The following is a 14,849-nucleotide window of genomic DNA, read 5'->3' on the forward strand; positions in this document are numbered from 1 at the left end:
TCTGAGTCACTTAAATCACATTATAAGTAAATAAATAGTGGTTTCCAGGGGAACTGACTCTGTTTCTTAGCAACATAATACAAATAATGTGAGCAAAAAAAAAAGAATTAGTAGTACATGCAAAATAATGTATTATCTTGGTAGCCTAGCCAATGATGACATCATTATGTAGCCCTCATCACTCCATCTTATCCCATAGCAGGACGTTGCTGCTTTAAATTGGAACCATCACGCCAAATTAAACAATAATAACAATGACAATCAATTAAATGAATTAAACTGTAATTATTTCATTAATTTATAATTTATATCAGGTTGTTAATATAAAGATTATTCATCTAAATGGAGGAGGGTGGTATCGGATGACTCGCAGTAGAAAGATGTGGAAATAACGCTTGAGACATTTCATACCTAATTTGGTTGCAATGGGCGGGAATCTGGGGGGGAGGGTTTTTTCTCACTATGACTGTGTTAAATTCAGGACTAGGAAGGCTACCAGTGTAAATTCGTATTCGATTAGAGATCCTGAGAGAGAACGAAACATTTTGCAGTCCCAAAACTAACGATAAGGTAATACCTTTTTGTTTCAGAGTTATATTTGAGATTGTGTAATAGAATACGGGTCTATCCGAGAGTTAGCGTAGTTTTTATACATGTTTTCTACAGCATGTTCTACAAACAGTTGAAACTTGGCCTACCTGCATGCTTTTCTATAGTTTTAACAGTCTATTGAAAATAATTATTTTCACCGTGAGCGCTGGAAATAAAACATCACTTTTGCACGGGATCAAGTAAATTGCTTATTATTAGCAGTATTTAGGACACAAGATAGGATAGTCAAGAAAATAACTGCTGCGGTGTTGTAAAACTTGTTTGCCATGGAAATGTTTTTGTTTTCTATGAATGACTTGATGGTGGATACACTCGTTTTTTTTGTAACACTGGGAAACTCCAGTGCGCGGCACAATTTGCACTTCACGCATCACCTCGGACTGTGGTTGTCAATGCCCAACCAGAATAACGGGAGGATAACGGTAGGCAACAGCTGCCAGAATAACGGGGAAGTTGTAAACCGATTTTAGCTGACTCTTTTGAATGAGGGCTCTGATATACACTACATGGCCAAAAGTATGTAGACACATGCTCGTCGAACATCTCATTCCAAAATCACGGACATTAATATGGAGTTGGTCCCCCTTAGCTGCTATAAGAGCCTCCACTCTTCTGGGAAGGTTTTCCACTAGATGTTGGAACATTGCTGTGGGGACTTGCTTCCATTCAGCCATGAGCATTAGTGAGGTCGAGCACTGATCAAATCAAATCAAATTGATTTATATAGCCCTTCGTACATCAGCTGATATCTCAAAGTGCTGTACAGAAACCCAGCCTAAAACCCCAAACAGCAAGCAATGCAGGTGTAGAAGCACGGTGGCTAGGAAAAACTCTCTAGAAAGGCCAAAACCTAGGAAGAAACCTAGAGGAACCAGGCTATGTGGGGTGGCCAGTCCTCTTCTGGCTGTGCCGGGTGGAGATTATAACAGAACATGGCCAAGATGTTCAAATGTTCATAAATGACCAGCATGGTCAATAATAATAAGGCAGAACAGTTGAAACTGGTGCAGCAGCACGGCCAGGTGGACTGGGGACAGCAAGGTCTTAGGGCTCAGGTCCTCCGAGAGAGAGAAAGAAGGAGAGAATTAGAGAATGCACACTTAGATTCACACAGGACACCGAATAGGACAGGAGAAGTACTCCAGATATAACAAACTGACCCTAGCCCCCCGACACATAAACTACTGCAGCATAAATACTGGAGGCTGAGACAGGAGGGGTCAGGAGACACTGTGGCCCCATCCGAGGACACCCCCGGACAGGGCCAAACAGGAAGGATATAACCCCACCCACTTTGCCAAGCACAGCCCCCACACCACTAGAGGGATATCTTCAACCACCAACTTACCATCCTGAGACAAGGCTGAGTATAGCCCACAAAGATCTGATGTTGGGCGATTAGGCCTGGCTCGCACTAGGCGTTCCAATACATCCCAAAGGTGTTCGATGGAGTTGAGGTCAGGGCTCTGTGCAGGCCAGTCAAGTTCTTCCAGACCGATCTCGACAAACATTTCTGTATGGACCTCGCTTTGTGCACGGGGGGGCATTTTCATGCTGAAACAGGAAAGGGCCTTCACCAAACTGTTACCATAAATTTGGAAGCACAGAATAATCTAGAATGTCATTGTATGCTGTAGCGTTAAGATTTCCCTTCACTAGAACTAAGGGGCCTAGCTCGAACCATGGAAAAACAGCCCCAGAGCATTATTCCTCCACCAAACTTTACAGTTGGCACTATGCATTGGGGCACATAGCGTTCTCCTTGCATCCGCCAAACCCAGATTCGTCCAGACCATGTGTGATTAATCACTCCAGAGAACACATTTCCACTGCTCCAGAGTCCAATGGTGGTGAGCTTTACACCACTCCAGCCGACACTTGTCATTGCGCATGATGATGTTAAGCTTGTGTGAGGCTGCTTGGCCATGGAAACCCATTTCATGATGCTCTCGAAGTTCTTGTGGTGACGTTGCCTCCGTAGGAAGTTTGGAACTAGTGAGTGTTGCAATCGAGGACAGACAATTTTTATGCGCTACACGCTTCAGCAGTCCAGTTCTGGGAGCTTGTGTGGCCTATCACTTCGCGGCTGAGCCGTTGTTGCTCCTTGAAGTTTCCACTTCACAATAACAGCACTTAGTTGACTGGGGCAGGTCTAGCAGAGCAGAAATTTGACTAACTGATTTGTTGGAAAGGTGGCATCCTATGATAGTGCCACGTTGAAAGTCACTGAGCTCTTCAGTAAGGCCATTCTACTGCCAATGTTTGTCTATGAAGATTGCATGGCTGTGAGCTCGATTTTATACACCTGTGCTGAGCACTTGTTGGCAGCTTTTCCTTCACTCTGGGGTCCAACTGATCCCAAACCATCCCAATTGGGTTGAGGTCGGGTGATTGTGGATGCCAGGTAATATGATGCCGCACTCCATCACCCTCCTTATTGGTCAAATAGCCCTGACACAGCCTGGATGTGTGTTGGGTCATTGTCCTGTTGGAAAAACAAATGTTAGTCCCACTAAGCACAAACCAGATGAGATGGCATATCACCACAGAATGCTGTGGTAGCCATGCTGTTTAAGTGTGCCTTGAATTCTAAATAAATCACTGACGGTGTCACCATGAAAGCACTATCACACCTCTTCCTCCATGCTTCATGGTGGGAACTACACCAAAAATCTCAAATTTAAACTCATCAGACCAAAGGACAGATTTCCACCGGTCTAATGTCCATTGCTCATATTTCTTGGCCCAAGCAAGTCTCTTCTTATTATTGGTGTCATTTAGTAGTGGTTTCTTTGCAGCAATTTGACCATGAAGGCCTGATTCACGCAGTCTCCTCTGAACAGTTGATGTTGAGATGTGTTTGTTACTTGAACTCTGAAGCATGTATTTGGGCTGCAATTTCTGAGGCTGGTAACTCTAATGAACTTATTCTCTGGGTCTTTCTTTCCTGTGGTGGTCCTTGTGAGAGCCAGTTTCATCATAGCGCTTGATGGTTTTTGCAACTGCCGCTTTGACTGACCTTCATGTCTTAAAGTAATGATGGACTGACGTTTCTCTTTGCAAATTTGAGCTGTTCTTGCCATGTTATGTACTTGGTCTTTTACCAAATAAGGCTGTCTTCTGTGAACCAACCCTACCTTGTCACAACACAGTTGATTGGCTTGAACACATTAGGAAGGAAACAAATTCCACAAATGAACTTTTAACAAGGCCCACCTGTTAATTTAAATGTATTCCAGGTGACTACTTCATGAAGCTGGTTGAGAAAATGCCAAGAATGTGCAAAGCTGTCATCAAGGCAAAGGGTGGCTACTTTGAAAAATCTCAAATATAAAATATTTGAGATTTGTTATAACACTTTTTTTGTTTTGTTTACTACATGATTCCATATGGGTTATTTCATAGTTTTGATGTCTTCGCTATTATTGTACAATGTAGAAAATAGTAAAAATAAAGAAAAATCCTGGAATGAGTAGGTGTCCAAACTTTTGACTAGTACTGTACTTTTGTGTGTATACATACATGCATACATGCATACAGTTGAAGTCGGAAGTTTACATACACTTAGGTTGGAGACATTAAAACTAGTTTTTCAACCACGCCAAAACTATAGTTTGTGTAAAGTTGGTTAGGACATCTACTTTGTGCATGACACAAGTTATTTTTCCAACAATTGTTTACAGACAGATTATTTCACTTATAATTCACTGTATCACAATTCCAGTGGGTCAGAAGTTGACATACACTAAGTTGACTGTGCCTTTAAAAAGCTTGGAGAATTCCATAAAATGATGTCATGGCTTTAGAAGCTTTTGATAGGCTAATTGACATAATTTGAGTCAATTGGAGGTGTACCTGTGGATGTATTTCAAGGCCTACATACCTCTTTGCTGAACATCATGGGAAAATCAAAAGAAATCCACCAAGACCTCAGGAAAAAAATTGTAGACCTCCACAAGTCTGATTCATCCTTGGGAGCAATTTCCAAACACCTGAAGGTACCACGTTCATCTGTACAAACAATAGTACGCAAGTATAAACACCATGAGACCACGCAGTCGTCATACCGCTCAGGAGGAAGACTCGTTCTGTCTCCTAGAGCTGAACGCACTTTGGTGCGAAAAGTGCAAATCAATCCCAGAACAACAGCAGAGGACCTTGTGAAGATGCTGGAGGAAATGGGTACAAAAGTATCTATATCCACAGTAAAACAAGTCCTATATTGACATAACCTGAAAGGCCGCTCGGCAAGGAAAAAGCCACTGTTCCAAAACCGCCATAAAAAAAAACAGACTACGGTTTGCAACTACACATGGGGACAAAGATCGTACTTTTTGGAGAAATGTCCTCTGGTCTGATGAAACAGAAATAGAACTGTTTGGCCATAATGACCATCGTTATGTTTGGAGGTAAAAGGGGGAGGCATGCAAGCCGAGGGAACACCATCCCAACCGTGAAGTACGGGGGTGGCAGCATCATGTTGTGGGATGCTTTGCTGCAGGAGGGACTGGTGCACTTCACAAATAGATGGCATCATGAGGCAGGAAAATGATGTGGATATATTGAAACAACATCTCAAGACATCAGTCAGGAAGTTAAAGCTTGGTCGCAAATGGGTCTTCCAAATGGACAATGACCCCAAGCTTACTTCCAAAGTTGTGGCAAATGGCTTAAGGACAACAAAGTCAAGGTATTGGAGTGGCCATCACAAAGCCCTGACCTAAATCCTATAGAAAATTTGTGGGCAGAAAAGAGTGTGCGAGCAAGGAGGCCTACAAACCTGACTCAGTTACACCATCTCTGTTAGGAGGAATGGGCCAAAATTCACTCAACTTATTGTGGGAAGCTTGTGGAAGGCTACCAGAAACAACATTTGGCCCAAGTTAAACAATTTAAAGGCAATGCTACCAAAAACTAATTGTGTATGTAAACTTCTGACCCACTGAGAATGTGATGAAAGAAATAAAAGCTGAAATAATTCATTCTCTCTACTATTAATTCTGACATTTCACATCCTTAAAATAAAGTGGTGATCCTAACTGACCTAAAACAGGGAATTTTTACTAGGTTTGAGTGTCAGGGATTGTGAAACACATTCATTTAAACTCAGTTTATGTAAACTTCCGACTTCAACTGTACATATACATACATTTAATAGTGTATTTTGTGTGAATATAGTCTACTATTGATCAGAACACGTGGAAGCAAATATTTCCCCTTATTATTGCAGCTGAACTATGGAGCATGATGAAACATGTGAACATCTCCAGCCTGGGAGCCCATAGCTCTTTAACTGAATTATGGGTGAAATCGAGTTAACCATGTTGTCATAACAACGCTCGTGACCCTGGCTGCAAACAAACACGGAGTCTCCTCACCCTCGTGTGTGTGTGTGTGTGTGTGTGAGGGAGATAATTTGACTAATATCCTGTTTTCTCTCCTGCCCAGGCTGTGTGGGACTGTGAGTGTATCTCTAAAGGGAAGTCCCTCTGTTTGGATGATAACCTAGTCTTTTCCATGCCACCCCTTATAAGGTGGCTTCCATGTAGGGACTTTATGGTCTTTTACCAATTTTCCTAACATTCAAGTAATGGCAGGGAGGGGATGGATTTCCATTACTGCCTTCCATATGTTTTTTCTAGTGTGTGTGAGAGAGGGAGAGAGAGGGAGAGAGCGAGAGAGAGCGAGAGAGAGCGAGAGAGAGCGAGAGAGAGCGAGAGAGAGAGAGAGAGAAGGGACTTGGCACCTTTGACCCAGTTTGCAGTTCGGCAGCAGTCTGCACATCTGGGATAAATCAACGAGTTGGAAAATCTTACGGGGAAGAGAAATGGAGAACAAGGGAGGGGCAGAGAGGGAGGGAGGTGACTCACTGCTCTGCTATTCCTCATGTTTAAAATGTGTCCTTCTGAGGTTAAGGCACAGGGCTTTCCCCATTTTTCCTTTTTTTTCTCCTCGTACTTCTCCTCATACTTTTCAGCTAGACTTTTCTGCCTGACTGTTTTGGTCACTCTCACTTTGAGTTTGTCCATTTTTCAAATCTTAATTCATCTGTCTGTTTCCTCTCTTTCTCTCTCCATATCCCTCCCCCCACTCTCTGTCCCCTGCTGTTTGAACAACTTATTTTATTAATGTAAACATGTGTCTCTGTTTATGAGTTCTTCAACCGTATGTAAACTGGGAACATGGACTCACTATTACTTGTGGGGGATAGTGGGAGGGAGCAGCCCTGAGTGTCTCTGGATGTTGGGACTGTTAGTGGATGAGGCCCTTCCGCAGAGGCTGATGACAGATTGGCTGAGAGGTCGGGTAGAGGTCTCAGCACCACATCTGTCTGAAAGGGGGGGGTGAAGGAATGTCCAGTGACACGGACTCACTGACTCACAGAACAGGAATCCCTCCGCTGGTAAAGCACTCTCACAGAGTATAAAACTGAAGAGAATCCATACTTTTGATTCTCCTTGTACAAGGTATCAAAATAGGATTTTTATTTTATTTTTAACTTTCATGTTGAGATGGAGATAATGACACATTGCTACTGTTGCCCTCATGAGTCCAAATATGATATCTCATCAAGAATGTACATTGAAAATCATAATGGAATCAATACTTGCTTTGAGATTTAAAAAAAATATGAATGCATGCTGTCAATTTGTTCTTTGTTACTGACAGCTGCTCTCTATTCTGTGTCTCCTTATAGATCATTCTGCCACAGATGCACCAAGAACTGTAGGCCTAGGGTATTTCACAGAAACACCTACATCTCTGGCCAATTCAGCCCTTCAGTCTAACCCGTCCTAGTTGTCAAGCATCATCCATATCTCATCATGCCGATAGTGGTGGTGCACTCCAACCCCCTGTTCTGGGTGCGTTTGTGTGCTCTGGTCTTCTCCTGTGTGGCTTTTGCTGTGACCATCCATGGGGCTGAGCTCAAGCACGGTACAGGGGACTGGTGTGTGTTCTGCTGGGCCTTCAGCTTCGCTGGGACTCTGCTGGTGTTGCTGGTAGAGCTGTTTGGCCTGCAGACCCGTGCCCCCGTCTCCTGGAAAAACTTCCCCATCACCTTCGCCTGCTATGCCTCCCTGCTCTGCCTCTCTGCCTCCATCATCTTCCCCCTCTATTTCCTCAAGGGCCAGACCTCCCGCAACGAGACTCATAACTACCGCATTGTGGCCACCGTCTTCTCCTGCCTGGCCACCATCGCTTACATGAGTGAGGTGAGCATCAGCAAAGCCCGGCCAGGTGAGGTAGCAGGTTACATGGCCACCGCCCCGGGTCTGCTGAAGGTGTGTGAAACCTTTGTGGCCTGTGTCATCTTTGTCTTCATCAGCGACCCAGTGTCCTACAACTCTCATGCTGCACTGAGGTGGTGCCTGGCCGTCTACTGCATCTGTTTCATCCTGTCGGCGGCCATCATTGTGCTGTGTATCTGCGAGTGCACTGGCTGCCTGCCTTTCCCCTTCGCCCGCTTCCTGTCTGCCTACGCCCTACTGGCTGTCATCATGTACCTCTCCGCTACCATCGTCTGGCCCATTTTTACATTTGACAAGGAGCACGGGGGCACTTCCTCCAGGCCCACTTTCTGTGGTAACAGTCAAGGGCTGTGTTCATGGGACAAGAAGATGGCTGTGGCTGTGCTCACTGCAGTCAACTTTGTGCTCTACCTGGCAGACCTGATCTACTCTGCCCGACTGGTGTTTATTACTGTGTGAGCAAAAGGCATAGAGGGGAAGAACGAGAAGAGGTAGTTGATTTTGAGTAGGATGGAAAGAGAGGTTGAGGAGTAGAAATGAAGAGGTGAAGAAAGAGGGAGAAACAAAGAAACTGCTTACTGTATTTTGTGTCATTTATATATCAATGTTAAGCCATTAGTCACCTCCACACATAGAGAAAGACTAAATTATTTCTTATTTCATGCAAAAGGAAAAGTCCTTACACAACGATTTTATGGACCCAAGAACTATGATCAGATGGAACATATGTTTCCTAAGTTTGAGCTCTGATTATCTGACACACAAATGTAGTATTCCAAAGACAGGATCTGCTGAGTATGTTGACATTACTATAGATCATGTAAAGTCTTACAACTTTCAATGGTCTTTTAATAAGCATGACTTTTTACATGATGGGAAACTGTAGGTAAATTTTACAGAACAACTCACACCTTCCCAGTTTGTTTAAGATGAGTTACGAAGGGATAGAAGTAATTCAATCAAACCCCGAAGTAATTCCTAGAAGATTGGTACACTGCTCCAAATGTTTTCAAGACATGAAGTAGAACACATTTTTTAAATTAATGTAAAGATATACTCTGTTAGTGTAGGTTTTTTGCTAATTTTACATTCCTGTTTTTACCCATTTTTAAATTTTTATATTTTCATATTCTGCCAAGCTACATGTCAGGAGTATATTGTATGTTGAAATAATATATGCATACGGTAACTGAATTAAAACTCACTGTGTAATGAACAATTACTGTTTGACACTTATGTGTTTGTAGGCTATGACGTCTCCAAAAAACAACATCTTAGAATAAAAACAAAACGTTGTAAGGAAAATGTATTATTCTTAATCTGGCCCATTGCTTTGTACTTCTGTAACAGTCTGCTCTTGTGGATGAGAATGTCCACTTTGCCAGAGAGGGATCCATTTGCTGCATCGTCCTCACTACTTCCTGCTGTTACTAAACACGAGGGTTTTTCCCCCGCTGTGCTTGTTGAGACTGTGCGTACCACATCAGTGTTATGGGAACATACAATCCAGTGTTCAGTAAAAGCAATGTGATAAATTATAGCAGGGTTTGTCAACTGGGGGCCCACGGGTCATTTTATTTAGCCCCCAAGTTTTTTGAACCCCCCACACACACCACCAAATTTAAATGATTTGACATAAAGGACTAAAAACACCAGCAAATCAACTTCAACTGTTTTTTTTTAATTTTGGGAATCTGTTTCAAAATTATTTCCACACATAACAGAGTGAGTAATGTGATTGTATACACAGCTAAGTTTCAAATTATTATGTTTGAATCAAATGTTATCTGTTTGGGCTTCTTGCAGTCAATTTGCAGTCTACAGTCTGGCTGAATGTAGTTGATGATCCCTGAATTATAGCCTATGTATATCTGTCTTTGTCCTTGTTAATTGAACAAAATAAACTAACACTTAGGTGTTCTCAATCTCTCTCTCTCTCTCTCTCTCTCTCTCAAATGTGCGCACACACACACACACACCAAACCGCTGTGGGAGGTGTGGTTGTGGGTTGCTGCTTTGTATACACTATGTAGGTTTATAAAAGGGATGCCACAGGTGGCTCCAGAGAAGCTTATACAATCTCCCCCTGTCTCTGTGGTAGAGAATGGCACAAACAGGTCCTCTGGATAGAGCGCAATTGTGCTGCTCAATTTGTCTGGAGATACTGAAGGAGCCAGTAGCTCTTCCCTGTGGACACCGCTACTGTATGGGCTGTATCAGGGCCTGCTGGGGTGAAGATGACTCCTCTTACATCTTCAGCTGTCCTCAGTGCAGACAGACCTTCACTCCAAGACCAATTCTGAAGGGAAACATCATTTTGGCTGAGATGGTGGAAAAACTGAATACAGGAGGACTCCAAGCTGTACCCTCTGGTCAACGCTGCCGGTATGCTGAAGCTGGAGATGTGGCGTGTGATATCTGCCTCGGTGGTCAGATCAAAGCCACCAGATCCTGCTTGGTGTGTCTGGCCTCTTACTGTGCAGCTCACCTCCACACTCACAACGAATCTCCTGCCCTTAAGAAGCACACCCTGGTTGAAGCCACCATGCCACTGCAGGGGCGGATCTGCTCTCATCACGATAGACTACTGGAGATCTACTGTCGTACTGATCAGCAGTGTATCTGTCTGCTGTGTGTGATGGATGAACACAAGAGCCATGCTACCGTCTCAGCTGCAGCAGAAAGCACCAAGAAACGGGTAAGGACTGAAAAACAATATTGTCCTTCAAACTCAGTTGTTTAACCATGACAGAATATGTACATTTCTGAAAGTATGTTATGTGCATTGAGAATACTTATGCCCATTCCTATGACTGGTAACTACAAGGAAGTTGTATGTTTGGTGCCTTCTATACTGGGAGTGATGGATATCATTTGAACAATGTGAACATTTCCCTGATAATGATCAGAGTTGAGGCCATAAAATCGAAAGGTTAGAGGTACATTTCTATCAATAGAACTTCCTTTCCCAAATTCAAATGTTAACTCTGTATCTGACACCTGCCTATATGTAACCAGGGGTCTGAGGAAGTTATCCTATCCTGAATAAGGTGTGTCAGGTGCCTGTCATCGGTTCAGTCAGTTGCTTTGAATGTGGCACCATGCACTGTTTCCACATGCAAAACCTCTTCATCTCTTTTGACTATCTGACTGAGATGATGTGCCAATGTGTAACATGATTCTCTTAAGGGAAGGCTACATTTTCCCTTCATCCATAGCCTAGCTGCTACAGGTGTGTGTAGGTCATTTTATGACTCAATGTGTCCATTTTGAGTAGGCTTTTTTTCATTTGAGGAATGTAGAATGTAAAAAGGAAAAAAATAATGTATGTAGAGTGTTATGGAGACTAAACAACCTCACAGCTTTCATCAGCTAAATATTCAATTTGACAAAGCGAACGACCATAAGATCAGGAGCCCCAAATATTTACTAAGATAGGCTTGTGGGTGTGTCCTTGTCCCTGCAGAGGCAGCTGGGGAAGACGAGGAAGAAATCCAAACTGAGAATGCAAGCCAAAGAAAAGGAACTACTGGATCTGAGACAGGCTCTGCAATCACTGAAGGTGATGCACTGTGGCGATCCGTAGAGCAATGGCAGCCATGGCCAAGTCCGAAGCGACTTTCAAGTATTAATAAGCTAATATTTTAGTGGATGGGGGAGGTTTTGGGAGTTTGTTCATACTTGGCTAAATGTTATATCTTGACCACACTCTGTCTCCCACCAGCACTCTGCACAGACAGCAGTGGAGGACAGCCAGGAGATCTTTACTGAGCTGATCTGCTCCATAGAGAGAAGGTGCTGTGAGGTGAGAGAGCTGATCAGAGCCCAGGAGAAGACTGCAGTGAGTCAGACTGAAGGGCTCATACTGAGACTGGAGCAGGAGGTGGCTGAGCTGAGGAAGAAAGACTGTGAGCTGGAGCAGCTTTCACACACAGAGGATCATATCTATTTTCTACAGGTAGCATCACTGCTGCTCTGGCTTCGGTATAATTAAGGTGTCCAGTGTTTTTCATAAAAAATCCTACAATGTGATTTTCTGGATTTTCTTTTCTCATTTTGTCTGTCTCAGTTGAAGTGTACTACCTATGATGAAAATTACAGGCCTCTCATCTTTTTAAGTGGGAGAACTTGCACAATTGGTGGCTGACTAAATACTTTTTTGCCCCACTGTACATGATCAAATACAAATCTTAGAATCAACTATTGAAGACCACCAGAACCCACTGGATTCTCCAATTAAATTGAATGAACTACAGGACAAAATACAAAACCTCCAACTTTAAAAGGCTTGTAGTGTTGATGGTATCCTCAATGAAATTACAAAATATACAGACCACAAAATCCAAACCACAAAAGTGGAGATACATTTGGAAAACCTTGGAAAATTCCTCTGTATTATCATTAACAGCAGACTCGTACATTTACTCAGGGAAAACAATGTACTGAGCAAATGTCAAATTGGCTTTATAGCAAATTACCATACGACAGACCACATATTCACCCTGCACACTCTAATTGACAAACAAACAAACCAAAATAAAGGCAAAGTGTTCTCATGCTTTTTTGATTTCAAAAAAGCTTTTGACTCAATATGGCATGAGGGTCTGCTAAACAAATTGATGGAAAGTGGTGTCGGGGAAACAACATACAACATTATAAAATCCATGTACACAAACAACAAGTGTGCGGTTAAAATTGGCAAAAAACATACACATTTCTTTCCACAGGCCCGGGGGGTGAGACAGATGCAGCTTCCTCCCTCTTCAACATATATATATATCAACGAATTGGCAAAGGCACTAGAAAAGTCTGCAGCAACTGGCCTCACCCTACTAAAATCTGAATTCAAATGTCTACTGTTTGCTAATGATCTGGTGCTTATGTCCCCAACCATGGAGGGCCTGCAGCAGCACCTAGATCTTCTGCACAGATTCTGTCAGACCTGGGCCCCCGGATTTTTTTTCTTCTCATTTTGTCTGTCATAGTTGAAGTGTACCTATGATGAAAATTACAGGCCTCTCATCTTTTTAAGTGGGAGAACTTGCACAATTGGTGGCTGACTAAATACTTTTTTTGCCCCACTGTATTTGTATCTTGTAATCCGTCCCACACTTTGTCTTCCACTCTCCTGGGTTCTAGAACTGCCAGTCAATCTCTAAATCGACTGAACTCACAGACACACCCAGAATCACAGTGGTTCCTCTGCTGGATTTCGGTCAAGTTCGAGCCTCGGTATCAGCACTCCAGAAGAGATTGGAGGACCTGTTGAAAGGGGAATGGCCCAAAATATCCAGGGCAGGTGAGACTGGACACTTTACTGTAATTCACTCTATATTGCATTGAAGCTGTTTTAAAAGTACAGATTTTTTTTCCTCTATGGAACATTACTACTCTTCACTGTCTAATTCGTATTCCTCTGTAGCGGGCACAGTGAAACTCCTGCAGTGTCCAGAGCCCCGGATCAGACCAGAGTTCTTATACTGTAAGTCGGTTTCAACTCCATTAATAGCCAGAGCGCTGCATCTGCTCTTAGCTCAGGGCTAAATCTGCATCGTGGCGGTGCTCTACGGATTCCATTCATCTTCTTGTTACCGTTCCTTTCTTATAGTATAGTACACTGACTCCTCCTTTCATACCCTTCATCTTCTTTCCTCGTAGATTCCTGTCAGCTCACACTGGACCCCCGGACAGCCCACAGGGACCTGAGTGTGTCTGAGGAGAACAAGGTGGTGACAGTGAGGGCCAGGGACCACTCCTGCCTGGAGCACCCAGAGAGGTTTGATCACTGGAGCCAGGTGCTGTGTACTGAGGCCCTGTCAGGGCGCTGCTACTGGGAAGCCGAGTGGAGCGGGAGTGGCATCAACATGGCTGTGGCGTACAAAGAGATGACCAGGAGAGGAGAGGGCAACGACTCCCACTTTGGACGCAATGACAAGTCCTGGAGTTTGTTCTGTTCCAGAAAAGGTTGTACCATCTGGCACAATAACGTGGCCACTAGAATACCCACTTCAACCTCCTCTAGGATAGGAGTGTACCTGGATCACAGGGCAGGAAGTCTGTGTTTCTACAGCGTCTCTGACACAATGACCCTGCTCCATAGAGTCCAAACCACATTCACTCAGCCCCTCTATCTTGGCTTTGAGTTTATGTGTTTCGGAGTCTTCGTTAAATTGTGCCAGATGGAGTGAAAGCGAAACAGCTGAGAGAAAGGCAGTAGCATGTGTGAAAATGTGTTTAATGTTGAAGTTAATAATTGATAGTCTCAAATGTTGCTCACTCCAGTTTGTATTTGTTTATTACTGAAGAGTTAAAGTATAGTTTAGTAGTTTAGTTACTGTAGAGTTTTTATAATTTGTATTTTGCTGGCAAAACAAAGTACAATAATTTCAATGCAAATTCTGCAAATACCTTCTTGTGAAATTAAAAGAAAAGTCTTTCCTGTTCCCCCATTCTCTAATCTGACTGTCATCACATCCCCATTATGTTGATTCGAAATTGTCATATTAAGGGCAATATCAATAGCACTGACATTTGATGTTTTTAAAACACATTTATTGTGGTATGTTTTTATCAAAAGTATCACAAGTAACCTCTGTGGCAACAGCACAGCAGTGCGCAAAAGTCCAGTCTGTTGCGAAATTGTCACGCCCTGACCTTGGAGATCCTTTTTATGTCTCTATTTTGGTTTGGTCAGGGCTTGAGTTGGGGTGGGCATTTCTATGTGTTGTGTTTCTATGATTTTCTATCTCTATGTTTTGGCCTGGTATGGTTCTCAATCAAGGACAGCTGTCTATCGTTGTCTCTGATTGGGAACCATACTTAGGTGTCTTTTTTTCCACACCTATCTTGGTGGGAAGTTAACTTTGTTTGATGGCACATAGCATGAAGCTTCACGGTTTGTTTGTGTATTGTTTAGTCGGTGTCATTTTGAGTTAATAAAGAGAAAATGTACGCTCACGACCCTGCACCTTGGTCCAGTTCCTTCAA

The 14,849-nt window shown here is 43.1% G+C and overlaps 2 protein-coding genes across 3 annotated transcripts; both read left to right on the forward strand.

Annotated features, from left to right (window-relative positions):
• The first annotated feature begins 461 nt into the window (after nt 1-461).
• On the forward strand, nt 462-9,791 carry myadmb (myeloid associated differentiation marker b). Its single transcript, XM_029643073.2, has 2 exons — nt 462-570; nt 7,310-9,791. Exon 2 carries the CDS (start codon nt 7,437-7,439, stop codon nt 8,319-8,321), a length of 885 nt encoding a protein of 294 aa, XP_029498933.1. The 5' UTR covers nt 462-570; nt 7,310-7,436; the 3' UTR covers nt 8,322-9,791.
• Nucleotides 9,792-9,877: 86 nt separating this feature from the next.
• ftr66 (finTRIM family, member 66) lies at nt 9,878-14,822 on the forward strand. Of its 2 annotated transcripts, none has more exons than XM_029643070.2 (6): nt 9,878-10,560; nt 11,329-11,424; nt 11,587-11,820; nt 13,002-13,161; nt 13,285-13,344; nt 13,521-14,822. In XM_029643070.2, exons 1-6 carry the CDS (start codon nt 9,967-9,969, stop codon nt 14,048-14,050), a joined length of 1,674 nt encoding a protein of 557 aa, XP_029498930.1. In that variant the 5' UTR covers nt 9,878-9,966; the 3' UTR covers nt 14,051-14,822. The 2 variants fall into 2 exon arrangements, with proteins under 2 accessions (XP_029498930.1, XP_029498931.1); XM_029643071.2 differs by having other exon boundaries at nt 11,587-11,667.
• Nucleotides 14,823-14,849: the final 27 nt, after the last annotated feature.

The sequence above is a fragment of the Oncorhynchus nerka genome, linkage group LG9b, assembly GCF_034236695.1.
Source record: "Oncorhynchus nerka isolate Pitt River linkage group LG9b, Oner_Uvic_2.0, whole genome shotgun sequence".
Lineage (NCBI taxonomy): Eukaryota > Metazoa > Chordata > Actinopteri > Salmoniformes > Salmonidae > Oncorhynchus > Oncorhynchus nerka.